This window comes from Pelobates fuscus, chromosome 1 (genome assembly GCF_036172605.1).
Source record: "Pelobates fuscus isolate aPelFus1 chromosome 1, aPelFus1.pri, whole genome shotgun sequence".
Lineage (NCBI taxonomy): Eukaryota > Metazoa > Chordata > Amphibia > Anura > Pelobatidae > Pelobates > Pelobates fuscus.
In genome coordinates, this window is record NC_086317.1 from 392,608,223 (window position 1) to 392,627,803 (window position 19,581).

A 19,581-nucleotide genomic window follows, 5' to 3' on the forward strand; every position below is an offset into this window, starting at 1 on the left:
TACTTTTCTAGCAACCTATTTCATTATACCTACCTATACCCTTTGTGTCACTATACCCCACTCCTTCTAGCATGTAAGCTCATTGAGCAGCGCCTTCAACCCCTCTGTTCCTGTGCGTCCATTTGTCTGGTTACAATTACGTGTCTGTTAGTCCACCCATTGTACAGCGCTACAGAATTTTGCTGGCGCTGTATAAATAATAAAATAATAATAATAATAATAATAATCTAACAGGTTTCCCTGAAACATATGTGAGACTAGTAATACAATCTACGTAAAGTAGACTGAGCCTTTCAGAAGTTCTGCTTCCCTCTGACTTTAAACACAGTAATAGAGTTTGTAAAAATGTATTAATTGCCACTTGACCAAACCTTTCATGTAAACAATACAAAAATCACTTACAAGAATAAAAATATTGTTGTCCGTAGCAGTCTTTAATTTCCTTTGAAACATTACTCCAGACTTTTTTTATATTTTCCTGATGTCGCTCTGAATCCAAAATTGATGTCTTAAAGAAATCTGGTGCAATAATTGAAACTTTCACACCAAAAGGTTTGAGTTCACGTCTAGTCAAAAGAAACAAAGTATAAAAAAAAATAATGTGTAATATATAATATTATAAATATGGTTGTAGTGAAAATAAATTAAACAATTTAAAAATATGTTCTGAGAAAGCTTTGCCGTTTTCAGCATCGACAAAGATGAAACATGATTTACTCTGGGACCCTGTTCTGCACTTTTTTCAAGTAGGAATTTCATGACTTGTATCTCAATATGCATATAATATATGTATATTTAAGGAATGAATGGTTTTTAATGAATATTCTGAGGAAACCTTGCAGCTTTCTCAATATTTGTTACAATTAAATCACTAAACTCCAATTATAGTGATTTCAAAACTCAGTAGCAACCTTTACGCAAAAACAGCTGATCTGAAAAATATCTCCAAAGCAGCCACAGTCCCATCTTCACTATTTTAGCTTGGACTTTGCTATGCACATTTACATTTTCTACAATTCACAGTTTATTGAATAAACCTCCTTTGTGATTTGCACTTTGACTCTATTCTGTACTTTTTAAAGGGACACTACAGTCACCCAGACCACTTCATCTCATTGAAGTGGTCTGAGTGCAATGTCTCTGCCCCACTTAGTCCTTAATGTAAATCACAGGTTGTGAGAATAGTATTCATTATATGACAGTTGCAAGACAGGAATCAGGGTGCGGGGGCTAAGGTATTGATAGCTTAATATGCTTTTCACCTCCCTTTCTCCCTACAAGCTCCATGTCCCTCTTTCCTCCCGAGCTTCATTTCCCTCTTTCTCTAGCTCCAACCCTCACCCCCCCCCCCAGAATCATCTACCTCTCTCCTCAAATATTCCTTTCCATGTCTCTTCCCATCCCTGTTTGTCTCTCTCCCCAGCACAATACATTTTTAGGCTTACTTAGTGATCCAGTGCTACTGACTGCTGGGAGCTGTATCACCTTCTCTTTCCTTCCAGAAGAAAGCAGCTGCCATGTGGTGTGATGAAGCCTTAGTGAAGAAGGGGCTTAAAGGGACACTCCAGGCACCCAGACCACTTCTGCTCATTGGAGTGGTCTGAGTGCCAACTCCCACTACCCTTAACCCTGCAAGTGTAATTATTGCAGTTTTTTTTAAACTGCAATAATTACCTTGCAGGGTTAAGTCCTCCCCTAGTGGCTGTCTATTAGACAGCCACTAGAGGGAACTTCCTGGTCCCCCCCGCCCCCTCCCTCCCGGGCCTGCCCACACCCTACCTAGTCATCTGACAATGATGCGGAACTGAATGTGGTGTGTATAGTGGAAGTGAATAAGAATGTGTGTAATGGATGTAGTGTTTGTGTGTATTAGATACTGTTTGTGCAGTGAATGCAGAGTGTGTGTTTGTGTAGCGGATGTAGTGTGTGTACAGTGATGTAGTGTGTGTTTGTGTAGTGGATGTAGTGTGTGTGTACAGTGATGTAGTGTGTTTGTGTAGTGGATGTAGTGTTTGTATGTACTAGATGAAATGTGTTTAGTGGATGCAGTGTCTGTAGTGGATGTAGTGTGTGTATTAGACGTAGTGTCTGTGTATAGTGAATGCAGAGTGTTTCAATTTGTGGTGGATGTAGTGTGTGTACTGTGAATACAGGATGTTTGTGTAGTGGATGCTGTATGTACAGTTAATGCAGAGTGTGTGTCGGTATAGTGAATCCAGAGTGTGTGCATAGTTTAGTGAATGCAGAGTGTGTGTTAGTGTGTAATGAATGCAGAGTGTGTGTTAGTGTGTAGTGAATGCAGAGTGTGTCAGTGTAATGAATGTAGTGTGTGTGTTAGTGCAGTGAATGCAGAGTGTGTGTAAATGTGTAGTGAATGCAGAGTGTGTGTAAATGTGTAGTGAATGCAGAGTGTGTGTTAATGTGTAGTGAATGCAGAGAGTGTGTTAGTGTGTAGCGGATGCAGAGTGTGTGTTAGTGTAGTGAATGCAGTGTGTTAATGTGTAGTGAATGCAGAGGGTGTCTTAGTGTGTAGCGGATGCAGAGTGTGTGTTAGTGTAGTGAATGCAGAGTGTTAATGTGTAGTGAATGCAGAGAGTGTTTGAGTAGTGGATGTAGTGTGTGTACAGTGATGTAGTGTGTGTTTGTGTAGTGGATGTAGTGTTTGTATGTACTAGATGAAATGTGTTTAGTGGATGCAGTGTCTGTAGTGGATGTAGTGTGTGTATTAGACACAGTGTCTGTGTATAGTGGATGTAGTGTGTGTACTGTGAATACAGGATGTTTGTGTAGTGGATGCTGTGTGTACAGTTGATGCAGAGTGTATGTTAGTGTAGTGAATGCAGAGTGTGTGTCAGTATAGTGAATCCAGAGTGTGTGCATAGTTTAGTGAATGCAGAGTGTGTGTTAGTGTGTAATGTGTCAAGGGTCCGCGGGCGGCTAGGAGGGGAGGCTGCTCGCAACTTGCAGCACTCACCCTCAGTCCATCGCCGCCCGCGGTCTCCCCTCCTCCTACCTGTCGGCGAGCGGCGTCTCCTCTCCGCCGCTCGCCGCTCGCATCCTTCACGCCTCCCAGCGGCAGCATGTATAACGCTGCACGCTGGAAGGTCGTTAATTTATGCAAACGCCGGGGTCACGTGAGTGACCCGGCGTTAAAGCAACAGTACCACAATCACAGTGGGAGGCTTAGATATCTCCCACGTGTGATTGTTAATTCTGATTGGAAGTTATCCAATCAGAATTAAACCTAGGGTATTTATACGTACCTTTCCTGTTCCTCCCTGCCCTGTTGTGGTCTTTGCTGTATAGTATTGATTCTGAACTTGTGATTTCTGGTTACGTACTCTCTGGCTTGTTAAACTGACTTTGTGACTTTCTCCTACCCTTTGACCTCGGCTTGTTTATCGTTATCCTGTCTTCTGGTTCCCCTGACTCGGCTTGTCTCCTGACTATTCTGTGTGTGCTTAGCCCGGCCACTCTAAGGTCCGGTACGGCACCTTTTCTGTGTGTGTGTGTCTGTTAGCGTGTTGGGTTCCCGGAATCGTGACATTACAACAGGGCCATTATGGAACCTGCTGACATTCCACAGCTCCTAGTTAATCAGGAGGCTAGAATGGATGGTTTAGACCATTGTATGGATCAGTTGCCCAGGCTTTACAAACCATACTGGCTCGTACTGCCCACTTGCAACCTGCCGTTCAAGAAGTTGTTGCTGCTGGGCCAGAACCCAGTCCTGATCCAGTAACCGCTCCTGCTCACGTGGTTCACATGACGCCACCTCAGCGCTATAGCGGTGATCCAGCATCGTGCCGTGGTTTCCTCAACCAAATTGATATTCATTTGGTGATGAATCCGCGCTCCTACCCCACTGACAGAACCAAAATTGCTTTTCTGATCAACCATTTGTCAGGGAAAGCTCTAGCATGGGCCAACCCCATGTGGGAGAACACGTCCCCAATGTCCTTTGCAGACTTTCTACAACGTACTACGTTTGATCAGCCCAGCCGGTTTGCTTCTGCTGGCAAAGCTCTGCTTAGGATCCGACAGGGCAGTAGATCTGTAGCGGATTATACCATTGAATTCCGCACTCTGGCAGCTGAAGTGGTTTGGAATAACGACTCTCTCGTAACAGCTTTTCAGGAGGGTTTGGCCGCTTACATATTAGACGAAATAGCATCCAGGGAATTGCCTGTTCTTCTGGATGATCTAATAGATTATATCATTCTAATTGACAACCGTATAAGAGAGAGGCGTAGTCAAAGAAGGATGAATACACAGGGGTTACCTGCTTTACCCAGTACTGCACTACTAGCATTACCTCCCCCTAATCAACCACCTCCCGAACCCATGCAATTAAGTGCTGTAGGCTTATCTGAAGCTGAAAGAACGTACAGCAGAAGGGAGGGCTTGTGCCTTTATTGTGGTAAGAGGGGGCATCTCCGAAGTAACTGTCCTAGTTTACAGGGAAACTACAGCACCTAAGGCCTAGAGAGGGGTCGGCCTCGGGTGTTATATTTTTTTCCCCTCATGTATCCATCTCCAGACCATTCATTACGGTTACTCTTTTGGTCAATCAAACCACGGTTACAACTAAAGCCTTGATCGATTCAGGTGCTGCAGATAACTTTATCGATGAGAACTTTGCTAAAACCGCAGCCTTGAATCTGATCCAAAAGGCCACACCCTTGGCCGTTGAGGCCATAGATGGTAGACCACTTGAGAAACCTCTGGTGACCCATGAGACCCAAGAAATGGTTATGGCCGTGGGTGCCTTACACAAAGAAAGGATAACCTTCCAAATAATTGACTCCCCTACAGCTGCCATCATATTGGGCTTCCCCTGGTTAGTTAAGCATAACCCGGTACTTGATTGGGGTTGTTTGGATATACTCTCCTGGGGGGAATCCTGTCAACAAGACTGTATGGTCCGTTTACGTCCCGTTTGTTTACTCAATGTGCCTGCAGCTAAACCACTTTCTGTTTCTGTCCCTCCTGTGTATGCAGACCTCGCATTGGTCTTTGAAAAAAGGGAAGCTGATAGACTACCCCCACACCGGGATTATGATTGTGCCATAAACTTGTTACCTGGAACGATGCCTCCTAGGGGCAAGGTCTACCCGCTTTCTGAGAAAGAAAACCAGGTCATGGAGGAGTACATACAGGAATCCTTACGTAAAGGTTTTATCAGAAGGTCCTCCTCTCCGGCTGGTGCTGGTTTCTTTTTTGTTGCCAAGAAAGAGGGCGATTTAAGGCCATGTATAGACTATAGAGGCCTGAATAATATAACAGTTAAAAATGCTTATCCCATCCCTCTCATTACTGAGTTGTTTGACCGTGTCAAAGGTTCTAGATTTTTTACCAAACTAGACCTCAGGGGGGCTTATAACTTGGTTCGTATAAAAGAAAACGATGAATGGAAGACAGCGTTCAATACACGCAGTGGGCATTACGAGTATCTAGTTATGCCTTTCGGACTGTGTAATGCTCCTGCTGTCTTTCAGGACCTCATAAATGATGTCCTTAGAGATTTACTACACGTCTGTGCCGTGGTCTATCTCGATGATATACTTGTATTTTCTCCTGATCTGGAGTCTCATCATGCCCATGTGAGGAAGGTACTTAAGAGATTGCTACAAAATGGTCTTTATTGTAAATTGGAGAAATGTTTATTCGACCAAAAATCAGTACAATTCCTAGGGTACATCATTTCTGAACAGGGGTTCAGCATGGATCCTTCAAAATTAGAAGCCATGTTGTCTTGGCTTCTTCCTCAAGGCCTTAAGGCAATACAGCGATTTATAGGCTTTGCCAATTATTATCGCAGGTGTATTAAAAACTTTTCATCAGTCATTTCTCCTATCACTAAACTGACTAAAAAGGGTTTGCACCCCAGGTTTTGGACTCTTGAAGCCATTAAAGCCTTTGAGACTCTCAAAAAGACATTTGCCACTGCCCCTGTGCTACACCATCCCGATCCTTCCCTTCCCTTTGTAATGGAAGTAGACGCTTCAGAATCAGGTGTGGGAGCTGTATTATCACAAAGACTATCCTATAACGAACCCCTCCATCCCTGTTGTTACTTTTCTAAAAAATTATCTGTTTCGGAAAAGAATTTCGACGTCGGGAACAGGGAACTATTAGCTATTGTGATGGCTTTTAAAGAGTGGAGATACTTATTAGAAGGAGCCAGACACGAAATCCTGGTTATAACTGATCATAAGAATCTCTCCTATATAGCTGATGCTAAAAGGTTGTCCTCTCGTCAAGCCAGATGGTCCTTATTTCTTTCACGGTTTCAGTTCATTATCACATATAGGCCTGCGTACCGTAATGTCAAGGCTGATGCTATCTCCCGACAATACGAACCTTTGGAGTCTATTTCCCCCGCTCCTGAACCCATTGTACCCACGTCTAAGATAATAGCCGCTACCCGTTTGGTTATTTCGTCCCTTTTCCTGGATGGTATCAAGGCATACCAAACCCAAGCACCCTCTGAGACACCTGTTGATAGATTATACGTGAAAGAAAAAGATAGAAAGAAATTGTTAGTTTTATTTCACACCGCCAAAATGGCTGGTCACCCAGGGGTTACCAAAACATACAAGGGTCTCCTTCAACAATTCTGGTGGCCTTCACTTAAGCAAGACGTAGTGGATTATGTGCAGGCTTGTCGTGTTTGTGCACAGTGTAAGTCCCCTACTGTTAAACCCCCGGGCCTCCTGATGCCTCTGTCCGTACCCAAGAAACCATGGACCCACTTATCCATGGACTTTATTGTTGATCTTCCTTCATCCGATGGAATGACAGTAATTTTGACTGTGACTGATAGGTTCTCTAAGATGGCACACTTTATTCCACTCAAAAAACTACCTTCTGCGGTTCAGTTGGCTCGGGTGTTTGCCAACGAGGTTTTCCGCTTGCATGGTATACCACAGGATATCGTATCCGACAGGGGTCCTCAATTTGTCTCTCGGTTTTGGAGGGGCTTTTGTGCTGAGATGGGGATTTCCTTGTCATTTACCTCCTCCTATCATCCACAATCCAATGGAGCTGCCGAACGGGCGAATCAATCTGTGGAGTTGTATTCACGCTGCTTCACGAATGCACACCAGGACAACTGGTCTCACCTCATTCCCTGGGCTGAATTCGCCAGAAACACTGTGACTCATTCGTCCACTGGCTTAAGTCCTTTTTTGGTTGCTTATGGGTTCCAACCCTCTGTCCTTCCCGGCGTATTCTCCGACAAGGGAATACCCGCTTTGGACGAGCACCTAACCTCCTTACGGAAGATGTGGGATCAGGTCCATGCTACTCTTTCTCGAGTGGCTGTTACTCAGAAGAAATTTGCTGATCGTCGTAGAGGTGCTGCTCCTTCTTATTTTCCGGGTGATAGGGTTTGGTTGTCCTCTAAGAATCTCCGCCTCAGGGTCCCCTCAATGAAATTCGCGACCAGGTTCCTTGGCCCCTACAAGGTATTGCGTAGGGTCAATCCTGTGTCCTACTCCCTGGCCTTACCTCCTTCCATGCGTATTCCTAACACTTTTCACACCTCCCTTTTGAAGCCCCTGCTTTGTAATCGATTCTCTGGTCCTCTCAGGCGTCCGGATTCCCTCCGCGCTGTCTCTAGTGATGTGTACGAAGTGGCTGCCTGGCTTGATTCTCGTTTTTCTCGGGGTCGCTTGCAGTATCTGGTTGACTGGAAGGGATACGGCCCTGAGGAGTGGTCCTGGGTTTCTGCCTCTGACGTGAACGCGCCCTCTTTGGTCCGCTCCTTTCATGCGCGGTTTCCTTTGAAGCCTTCAGCTTCCCGCCCATTGGGCGGTCCTTGAGGGGGGTGTTATGTCAGGGGTCCTTGCAGCACTCACCCTCAGTCCATCGCCGCCCGCGGTCTCCCCTCCTCCAACCTGTCGGCGAGCGGCGTCTCCTCTCCGCCGCTCGCCGCTCGCATCCTTCACGCCTCCCAGCGGCAGCATGTATAACGCTGCACGCTGGAAGGTCGTTAATTTATGCAAACGCCGGGGTCACGTGAGTGACCCGGCGTTAAAGCAACAGTACCACAATCACAGTGGGAGGCTTAGATATCTCCCACGTGTGATTGTTAATTCTGATTGGAAGTTATCCAATCAGAATTAAACCTAGGGTATTTATACTTACCTTTCCTGTTCCTCCCTGCCCTGTTGTGGTCTTTGCTGTATAGTATTTATTCTGAACTTGTGATTTCTGGTTACGTACTCTCTGGCTTGTTAAACTGACTTTGTGACTTTCTCCTACCCTTTGACCTCGGCTTGTTTATCGTTATCCTGTCTTCTGGTTATCCTGACTCGGCTTGTCTCCTGACTATTCTGTGTGTGCTTAGCCCGGCCACTCTAAGGTCCGGTACGGCACCTTTTCTGTGTGTGTGTGTGTGTCTGTTAGCGTGTTGGGTTCCCGGAATCGTGACATAATGAATGCAGAGTGTGTGTTAGTGTGTAGTGAATGCAGAGTGTGTCAGTGTAATGAATGTAGTGTGTGTGTAAATTTGTAGTGAATGCAGAGTGTGTGTTAATGTTTAGTGAATGCAGAGAGTGTGTTAGTGTGTAGTGAATGCAGAGAGTGTGTTAATGTGTAGTGAATGCAGCATGTGTGTTAGTGTGTAGCGGATGCAGAGTGTGTGTTAGTGTAGTGAATGCAGAGTGTTAATGTGTAGTGAATGCAGAGAGTGTGTTAGTGTGTAGCGGATGCAGAGTGTGTGTTAGTGTATTGAATGCAGAGTGTGTTAATGTGTAGCGAATGCAGAGTGTGTGTCAGTATAGTGGTTGCAGTGAGTGTGTTAGTGTGTAGTGTATGCAGAGTGCATGTTGTATTAGTGAATGTAGTGTGTGTATTGTATTAGTGTATGCACTGTGTGTGTTAGTGTATGCAGTGTGTGTGTTGTATTAGTGTATGCAGTGTGTGTGTTGTGTTAGTGTGTTGTGTTAGTGTATGCAGTGTGTGTTGTGTTAGTGTATGCAGAGTGTGTGTTGTGTTAGTGTATGCGGAGTGTGTGTTGTGTTAGTGTATGCAGTGTGTGTGTTGTGTTAGTGTATGCAGTGTGTATTGTGTCAGTGTATACAGAGTGTGTGTTGTGTTAGTGTATGCAGTGTGTGTTGTGTCAGTGTATGCAGTGTGTGTTGTGTCAGTGTATGCAGAATGTGTGTTGTGTTAGTGTATGCAGTGTGTGTTGTGGTAGTGTATGCAGTGTGTGTTGTGTTGGTGTATGCAGAGTGTGTTGTGTTGGTGTATGCAGAGTGTGTTGTGTTAATGTATGCAGTGTGTGTGTGTTGTGTCAGTGTATGCAGAGTGTGTGTTGTTAGTGTATGCAGTGTGTTTTGTGTCAGTGTATGCAGAGTGTGTGTTGTGTTAGTGTATGCAGTGTGTGTTGTGTTGGTGTATGTAGTGTGTGTGTTGTGTTAGTGTATGCAGTGTGTGTTGTGTTAGTGTATGCAGTGTGTGTTGTGTTAGTGTATGCAGTGTGTGTGTTGTGTCAGTGTATGCAGTGTGTGTGTGTTGTGTCAGTGTATGCAGTGTGTGTGTGCAGGTCCGGTGCAAGGATTGAAGAAAAATTTGTCCCCCCATGTGACATCACAATGCCCCACCCATATTATCTGCCATATGAACTAACGCCAGTGCTGCACACTGTGTTTACATTAAAAAGCCTGCAGGGACACGCTATAGACACCGGAACCACTTCATTAAGCTGCAGTGGTTCTGGGGACTATAGTGTCCCTTTAATGTGAGGTTAATTAGAGATTAGTGTCACTAATAATATACTAGATTGCCTACTTACAACCAGATGAAGATGGTGATGGGCACTGGCTGCAGTTTCGCTCCACTGGTCTGGTGTAGAACCGGATCTCTGGAGGCTGTTTGTAACTGCGGTCACAAAATTCAATGTTCTGGGAGAACAGGAAGCAGCTCAAGGTCTGGGCCCCAGGGCCTGACGGTGAGTATTCCCATAAGGCCCACCCATAAGTCCACCTATATGTTCCACCCATTAAATTCGCTCACAGGGAGTGTAGTGTGTAGGGGATGTGTTGTGTTATTGTAGAGGATCTAATGTGTGTGCTTATGGAATGTAGTGTATAGGCATACCAGTTTGTGTAGGTGATGCAGTGTGTTTGTGTGTAGTGGAAGCAGTGTGTGTTTGTGGTTGTGTGTAAGGGATCCATTGTGTGAATCTGTGTTTGTATGCATAAGGGATGCAAGGTGTGTGTCTGTAAGTGTGTGCATTGAGTGTGTGTAAGAAATGCAATGTTTCTGTGTGTATGTAAGAGAAGCAGTGTGTGTGTGTGTTTGCATGTGTGTGTAAGGGATGCATTGTGTGTTTCTGTGTATGTATAGGGATGCATTGTGTGTGTGCGCGCGTAGTGTGAAATAGCTCTCCCTTCTGTCCCTTAGAGCTCTTCCCTGCCCCTTAGTGGTCTCTCCTCTCCCCCCACCCTCCCCTGGGGGTCTCTTCTCACACCCACCCACCCTCCCTGTGTTTTCCTTACCTCCCCTTCTCCTCACCTCCCCCCGTGTCTTCTCACCCCCCCCCGTGTTCTCCTCACCTCCCCTTATCCTCACCCCCATCTCCCTGTGTTCTTCTCACTCCCCCTCCCTGTGTTCTTCTCACCTCACTCCCCCTCCCTGTGTTCTTCTCACTCCCCCCTCCCTGTGTTCTTCTCGCCTCCCCCTCTCCTCACCCCCTCCCTGTGTTCTTCTTACTCTCCCCTCCCTGTGTTCTTATTACTCCCCCCTCCCCTCTTCTTCTTACTCCCCCCTCCCCTCTTCTTCTTACTCCTCCCTCCCCTCTTCTTCTTACTCCTCCCCTCCACTTGTCTTCTTCTTACTCCCCTTCCCCCCTTTCTTCTTACTCCCCCCACCCCTCTTCTTCTTACTCCACACATACACTGCCTCATACACTGATACATATACACACACATATACGCACACTGACACCAGGAACGTATTATTATGCAGTGTGTGTTGTGTCAGTGTATGCAGAATGTGTGTTGTGTTAGTGTATGCAGTGTGTGTTGTGGTAGTGTATGCAGTGTGTGTTGTGTTGGTGTATGCAGAGTGTGTTGTGTTGGTGTATGCAGAGTGTGTTGTGTTAATGTATGCAGTGTGTGTGTGTTGTGTCAGTGTATGCAGAGTGTGTGTTGTTAGTGTATGCAGTGTGTTTTGTGTCAGTGTATGCAGAGTGTGTGTTGTGTCAGTGTATGCAGAGTGTGTGTTGTGTTAGTGTATGCAGTGTGTGTTGTGTTGGTGTATGTAGTGTGTGTTGTGTCAGTGTATGCAGAGTGTGTGTTGTGTTAGTGTATGCAGTGTGTGTGTTGTGTTGTGTTGGTGTATGTAGTGTGTGTGTTGTGTTAGTGTATGCAGTGTGTGTGTTGTGTCAGTGTATGCAGTGTGTGTGTGTTGTGTCAGTGTATGCAGTGTGTGTGTGCAGGGCCGGTGCAAGGATTGAAGAAAAATTTGTCCCCCCATGTGACATCACAATGCCCCACCCATATTATCTGCCATATGAACCAGTGCTGCACACTGTGTTTACATTAAAAAGCCTGCAGGGACACGCTATAGACACCGGAACCACTTCATTAAGCTGCAGTGGTTCTGGGGACTATAGTGTCCCTTTAATGTGAGGTTAATTAGAGATTAGTGTCACTAATAATATACTAGATTGCCTACTTACAACCAGATGAAGATGGTGATGGGCACTGGCTGCAGTTTCGCTCCACTGGTCTGGTGTAGAACCGGATCTCTGGAGGCTGTTTGTAATTGCGGTCACAAAATTCAATGTTCTGGGAGAACAGGAAGCAGCTCAAGGTCTGGGCCCCAGGGCCTGACGGTGAGTATTCCCATAAGGCCCACCCATAAGTCCACCTATATGTTCCACCCATTAAATTCGCTCACAGGGAGTGTAGTGTGTAGGGGATGTGTTGTGTTATTGTAGAGGATCTAATGTGTGTGCTTATGGAATGTAGTGTATAGGCATACCAGTTTGTGTAGGTGATGCAGTGTGTTTGTGTGTAGTGGAAGCAGTGTGTGTTTGTGGTTGTGTGTAAGGGATCCATTGTGTGAATCTGTGTTTGTATGCATAAGGGATGCTAGGTGTGTGTCTGTAAGTGTGTGCATTGAGTGTGTGTAAGAAATGCAATGTTTCTGTGTGTATGTAAGAGAAGCAGTGTGTGTGTGTGTTTGCATGTGTGTGTAAGGGATGCATTGTGTGTTTCTGTGTATGTATAGGGATGCATTGTGTGTGTGTGCGTGTAGTGTGAAATAGCTCTCCCTTCTGTCCCTTAGAGCTCTTCCCTGCCCCTTAGTGGTCTCTCCTCTCCCCCCACCCTCCCCTGGGGGTCTCTTCTCACACCCACCCTCCCTGTGTTTTCCTTACCTCCCCTTCTCCTCACCTCCCCCCGTGTCTTCTCACCACCCCCGTGTTCTCCTCACCTCCCCTTATCCTCACCCCATCTCCCTGTGTTCTTCTCACTCCCCCTCCCTGTGTTCTTCTCACCTCACTCCCCCTCCCTGTGTTCTTCTCACCTCACTCCCCCTCCCTGTGTTCTTCTCGCCTCCCCCTCTCCTCACCCCCTCCCTGTGTTCTTCTTACTCCCCCTCCCTGTGTTCTTCTTACTCCCCCTCCCTGTGTTCTTATTACTCCCCCCTCCCCCTTTCTTCTTACTCCCCTCTCCCCTCTTTTTCTTACTCCCTGTGACGAAACCAACCTCGCCACTGAGAACTGGAGAAGCCTGGTTGCCCGCCTGCTGCCTTTGGACTATGGCCCTGGGAGATTGGGCCCTTTACAAACAGTATTCGGCCCTAACAGAGTGCATGTCACTCATTCTGGCCCTTTAAATACAGTGGGGCCATTCGGTACTTGCCCTGTGTGAGCAGTGATACCCCCCAGATAGCTATGCCATGGAGCCTATTCATATAATGAAAGACTATGGGAAAGACTTTGGCTCCATGGCAATTAAACTGTATTTGTGTGGTCTGCGTGACATTCACCTAATAATGTGCACGCAGACCTGAGCTATCTGGGGATATGTTAAATGTATGTGTTTAATGTATAAAAAGTGACTTTATGTATTTTAAAGAGTTTTATGTTGTTTTGCAACCATGTGGTTAATGGAGTCTGCCTCTAGTCCTGGATAATTAGATTTCCTCTCCAATTATCTCCAGGGCAGAAGGGAGGAAGCCAGGATGCATTGTGGGGATGTTTTACTTTTACTGTTTGAGCCAGAAGGAACAAAAGATACTTTTAGTAACTTTTTAACCCCTGGTCGGATTCATGCCATTTTTTAATATGTTGTTCCCCTGAATGGATTGATTGTGGATATGTATTTTTATGTGAATGTGATGTATGGTTTTAAAGTTATGAAAGTTGTGTAAAAGTATATTTTGAACTGTACACATAATGGGATTAAGTGTCACACTAAGGGGAGGGGATGTGTGGGAGGTAACATCTATGTTATTGGTTATTTTATGCCTCCCCCTGGGTGTGGCCTGTATGTGTACTCATGTAATAAAAACCAGGCTGGGTGCCCAGCACCTCAGACCACTGCTTGACCTTCAACACGGAGCCTTGTCTCGTTCTTGGGGGGATTCACTGTATGCTGTTGGAGATTTGACTGCTAGGAGTGTAAGCTGATGTCTGCTTTTCCTATTCATCTGCTAGCAGCTATTTGTGAGGTTCCAGCTGGAGTGCTACCTTATTCACCTATATCCAGTTCGTGAGTTCTGATGTTCTGCAGTAGCTGTGCCTTTCTGAGGAAAGGGGATTATCGCCTAAACTGGGTTTTATCCTCTTGTATGCTGAAACGGTCCGTTACAATTGGTGGCAGCGGTGGGATCGTTCCTACAGCCAGAAGGACAGCTACAGAACACCATTTCTTTGGATTTACAATTTGAGGGCAACGCATGTCTGAGTACAGCGACCCTGACAGCACCAGGATGGAACCAGCAGTGGAGTACAATAAGGGTGACATGGATGACCGGGATGCAATAAGGAAAGGCATCTGGTACCAGGCCCTGGATAATGTACAATACCAGCGGGGTGAGAGTCTCCCCAGTGAAGAGCAGCGGTTGCAGAAGCAAGTGGCCCTGCGGATGCCCTTCCTGGGAGAGCAGCCCCTGGAGGAATGGGTGAAGGAACTAGAGCACCGGGTATGGCAGGAGCTATGGCTGGAGGATGCCTACCAGGCGCTCTGGTGGTATATGGCACAGTATATACCCTGGACAGCCGAACATGACAAGCCAGAGGGAGAGGAGTTTGATGGTCCTGGCTTGTTATGGGAGTCCTTTGCAGAGCCTGGCTTCGGGAGCCCTGCGCAAACCAGACTGCAGGACATTTTCTATGAGAGGGAGGCTAGGCATGAGTGGGATGACCCCCATGAGGTAGAGCAAGACCTGGCTCACCTAGCAGCCCTGGAGTGGGAACTTGAGCAAAACTACCAAGATCTCTTCCGCTTCATTGGGAAGGCTCAGCAGGACAGTAAGGTGACAGACCCAGATCCAGACCCCTTCCGCTGGGAAGATATTGTAGAGATTTACTGGGAAGAACCCCAGGTGGCCTGTAGAGATGGGACCGAGGTCTCTCCACCGGCCCTGCAGGGAATTGGGAGCCCAGTCTCCATTCCCCAGCGGCAGGCTGAGTTACAGGGGGCAGAGGTAGTTGGTCCCACCCCCCAGCAGCAGAGTGATATGCCGGGAAGGCAGTGTGAAGTGCAGGGAGAGGAGAGCAGCGTCCTCCCTCCCCAGCGGCAGGCTGAGTTACAGGGGGCAGAGGTAGTTGGTCCTACCCCCCAGCAGCAGAGTGAAATGCTGGGAAGGCAGTGTGAAATGCAGGGAGAGGAGAGCAGCGTCCTCCCTCCCCAGCGGCAGGCTGGGTTACAGGGGGCAGAGGTAGTTGGTCCTACCCCCCAGCAGCAGCATGATTTTTTGGGAATTGGGAGCCCAGTCTCCATTCCCCAGCGGCAGTGTGAAGTAGAGGGAGAGGAGAGCAGCGTCCTCCCTCCCCAGCGGCAGGCTGAGTTACAGGGGGCAGAGGTAGTTGGTCCTACCCCCCAGCAGCAGCGTGACTTTTTGGGAATTGGGAGCCCAGTCTCCTTTCCCCAACAGCAGGACACTGTATTAGGAGAAGAGACAGTCGGTCTCCCTCCGCAGATGATGGAAGTATGCATGGGAGAGGAGCTTATTACCACCTCTCCCCAGCGGCGGATTATTAATGGGCAGAGTGTTCTATCGGGAGAGGAGCTTGTTACCCCCTCTCCCCAGCGGCAGTTTAATGTACCAGGGGGAGACTGTAAGCCCCCCACCGGTGCAGATGGGACCGTGGTCTCTGCACTTACCACACAGGGGGTAGGGATGGTCGGTCCTACCCCCCCACGACAGAACTATGTATCCAAGGGGGAGACAACCGGTCTCCCCATTCAGCAGCAGAGCTATGCAACGAAGGGGGAGACAATCCGTCTCCAGCAACCAGGCTCCAACCAGACTACTCCGGTGGTAGTGCTGGCATCAGGACAGAGTACCGCTGGTCTCTACCCACTCAGCAACCCACCAAGGCAGCCTACCAGTCCCCTGCACAGCCGGGGTGAGGCACCTGGACATGGACAACTTTCTCCTCTATCCAGGTGTAGTAACCATTTATTGTGGGTGGGCTGTACTGGTGTTTCTGCTTTGTGGGTGGGTTGCTGGACTAACAAGGGCACTGACCGGCAGGAGGTCAGGTACCCTGTTAGTCTTTTTGGAAAGGGGGAGAGATGTGACGAAACCAACCTCGCCACTGAGAACTGGAGAAGCCTGGTTGCCCGCCTGCTGCCTTTGGACTATGGCCCTGGGAGATTGGGCCCTTTACAAACAGTATTCGGCCCTAACAGAGTGCATGTCACTCATTCTGGCCCTTTAAATACAGTGGGGCCATTCGGTACTTGCCCTGTGTGAGCAGTGATACCCCCCCAGATAGCTATGGCGGTTGTGGAGCCTGCGGTGGTTGTGGTGTCGTCTGCAGTGCTTGGAGTCCTCTGAGAGCGCTAGGAGCATCCATCAACGGAGGGTACTCGGTCGGAGTACACGGAGCTCCGTTACAGTGGTGGCAGCGGTGGGATTCACTGTATGCTGTTGGAGATTTGACTGCTAGGAGTGTAAGCTGATGTCTGCTTTTCCTATTCATCTGCTAGCAGCTATTTGTGAGGTTCCAGCTGGAGTGCTACCTTATTCACCTATATCCAGTTCGTGAGTTCTGATGTTCTGCAGTAGCTGTGCCTTTCTGAGGAAAGGGGATTATCGCCTAAACTGGGTTTTATCCTCTTGTATGCTGAAACGGTCCGTTACACTCCCCCCTCCCCTCTTCTTCTTACTCCCCCCTCCCCTCTTCTTCTTACTCCTCCCTCCCCTCTTCTTCTTACTCCTCCCTCCCCTCTTCTTCTTACTCCTCCCCTCCACTTGTCTTCTTCTTACTCCCCTTCCCCCCTTTCTTCTTACTCCCCCCACCCCTCTTCTTCTTTCTCCCCCCTCCCCTTCTTACTCCCCCCTCCACTTGTCTTCTTCTTACTCCCCCCCCTTTCTTCTTACTCCCCCCACCCCTCTTCTTCTTACTCCCCCCACCCCTCTTCATACTCCCCCTCCCCCTTCTTAGCCCCCTCCACTTGTCTTCTTCTTACTCCCCCCCTCCACTTGTCTTCTTCATACTCCCCCCTCCCTTGTTTCCTTCTTACTCCCCCACCTTCCCTCTTCTTCTTACCCCCCTCCCCTCATTCTTCTTACCCCCCCAGTTCTTCTTACCCCCCCAGTTCTTCTTATCTCCCTCCCCTCCCCTCCCCTCCCCCAGTTCTTCTAACCCCCCTCCCCCAGTTCTCCTCCTAACCTCACCTCCCCTTCCTGTAGCGTGGCCGAGCTCCTCTCTGGAGAGGAGAGGCCACGCTCAGGCGGCTGCAACATTTAAAGGGCTGGCGATGGGGGCGCAGGGCGCCCCCTCCTATATGGCGCCCGAGGCGGCTGCTTAATTCGCCTTATAGGAAGCGCCGGCCCTGTGTGTGTGTGTTGTGTCAGTGTATGTAGTGTGTGTGTGTTGTGTTAGTGTATGTAGTGTGTGTATACTTAACAGATTAATTTACAGGTCACTGAAGACCCCATAACCACTACAGAGTGCTCGAGTGTTCCTTTAAGCTATATGTAACGATGTTTTTGTTAGAAAAAGAGGATATGTCATGATGTACCTCACACTGTCTGAAAAAGCTTCCACTCCAAACTTTGAAATACAGTAGCCACCTCCACAGAGGGATAGACGTCCCGCGATGCTGGATACATTAACAATACGTCCATGGGCTTTCTTGACTAAAGGAAGTAGATTCAGTGTCACATCTACCATCCCAAAGAGATTCACATCCAGTATTTTCCGGAAGTCTTCTTTATCCAGCCATTCATTAGGGGCTATAGGGACCAGAATTCCTGCGTTGTTTACCAAGCCCCATAGTCCTATATAAAATAAAAATATTTATAAAAGAAGACAAGAAACTGTCAATGAAAAAACTGTCAATAAACAATGTACCATGAAATAGGATGATCATGAAGTGACCCCTAATAAGAGTCAAATATTAATAATATATCTTTATGAATTTAGGGTTCCACTAATTTGGATTTATCTTTTGAATGTCTAAAAGGAAGAGGTTATCCTGTATCACCCTCTGCCTTCAGTATTGGAATACGTATTTGCACTTGTAACTTCCCTTACGCACTATATTTAGTGCAATGTAATTCAATAGTACTTTATTAATAAATGATAATATTAATACACAGTGGCAGATATTATGTAGAGAGGGCCCTGGTGCACACACTTTTCTGGGCCCCCCATCGCAAGGGTGGTCAAAATGTAGATCCTCATCTGCTGTATAATTCCCACAATGCTTTGCCTGTTGCAGGGTTGTATTTAGCACTAAGCAGTGTTTGAATGTAAACATGTTTTGTAAGGAGTATGTGTGACTGAATATAGGGGTGTTTTTGTATGTAGTGTTGGTGTCTGAATGAAGTTGTGCATTTGTGTATAGTGTTGACATTTAAATGTGTATAGTAATGAAGTGGTGTTTGATTGCTTGGATGTATGCACATACACACATACACTGCCTCATACACTGATACATATACACACACATATACGCACACTGACACCAGGAACGTATTAGCCGGGAGGCAAACAAGGCATTTGCCTTGGGCGGCATTTTCCAGGGGCGGCAAAAAAAGCCGCCCCCAAATTCCCAGGGCAAATGTCTGGTTATAAGAATAAAAAGGTATAAACAATATACCAGCGAGTGGAGCACTATAATGAATATTAATATAAATAATGAGGGGGTATAATCACCCAACATAGTGATACAATGTGTCCAAATGTACATACAAAGTAAAACAACAAAAAGAGAGAATATAGTGCAGATGGTTTACAAAAATAAAAAATTAATAATAGTAGCAATTGGTTGAAACTCCTTTTTGCTCTTGAGGCAGCAACACACCCCTTTATCCCAAACGATGTTCTCCCGAAGATATGGAACAAGCAGAGAGAGAGAACCTCATAGGTGGTATTGTACAGATAGTGTATACAAAATAGTGAGATAGTAATGGTTATGCTCACCTTAGACAGAGCCTTGAATTCCTGGCTCTGAGGTTTGTTGGCAATATGCTAATTTATTGGGATAGCATTCCCCACATAGTGTTCCTGGAGGCTAGAAAGGACTATATGGACTGATATAAAAAAATAACGATTTATTGTAGAGATAAAAAATAATAAAAACAATATTAAGACTTCTCAAAAGCATATAAGCTAAATGGTAGAAAGTCCAAGTATAAAAGTCCAAACTCCAGCTAAACGCGTTTCACTCTTGTATGAGCTTCCTCAGTAGCTGTGAAGTAGCCTCAGGAATCTTCCACTTTATAAGTGTTCTAAAGTTAATTCGGATCCTCCCTTTGGGGTCACAGGAAGTGTGATTATCCAATCATAAGGTCAGAGTCTCTTTCAAATTTCTTATACTGATCACCTGTAGTAAAAAACCTTACATTGGCTGAATTGCCTGTCAATCAATTAAAAAACTTGATTAGAACGAATTCTATTGGTGGTTGGATGGGGCTTTCTTTTTCAAATTTCTTATATTGATCACCTGTGGTAAAAAAGCTTGCATTGGCTGAATTGCCTGTCAATCAATTAAAAAACTTGATTAGAACAAATTCTATTGGTGGTTGGATGGGGCTGTCATGCATAGCACCCATTATGGACAGTGGTTGGTGGAAGTGACATCACTTCCGCCCTCCAACATCTTCCCAAATGTCATTGTTAATAAAAAAAAAAATAAATAAATAAAAAAAACCATTATGGGCAGTGGTTGGCGGAAGTGACATCACTTCCGCCCTCCAACATCTTCCCAAATGTCATTGTTAATAAAAAAAACAAAAAAAAAAAACGGAATGAATATTAACAAAGTAAAATAAATAGATGGGTACAATAACAGAGAGGTATCCCTCAAATATAAAATAAAATAAAAGGGATTACCAAAATGGGGGTCGATTAAAAACTTACTGGATGAGAGAGTGCAA

At 46.3% G+C, this 19,581-nt stretch overlaps 1 protein-coding gene across 1 annotated transcript in view; it reads right to left on the reverse strand.

Moving 5' to 3' along the window:
• The window catches only part of LOC134596214 (retinol dehydrogenase 7-like), a 51,734-nt gene that overhangs the window by 21,413 nt on the left and 10,740 nt on the right, over positions 1-19,581 (reverse strand). Inside the window, exons 3-4 of the mRNA XM_063444755.1 lie at positions 17,220-17,478; positions 403-566 (exon numbers count right to left, since the gene is read on the reverse strand). Of these exons, the coding sequence (XP_063300825.1) occupies positions 403-566; positions 17,220-17,478 (423 nt within the window). The remainder of the gene's footprint in view (positions 1-402; positions 567-17,219; positions 17,479-19,581) is intronic.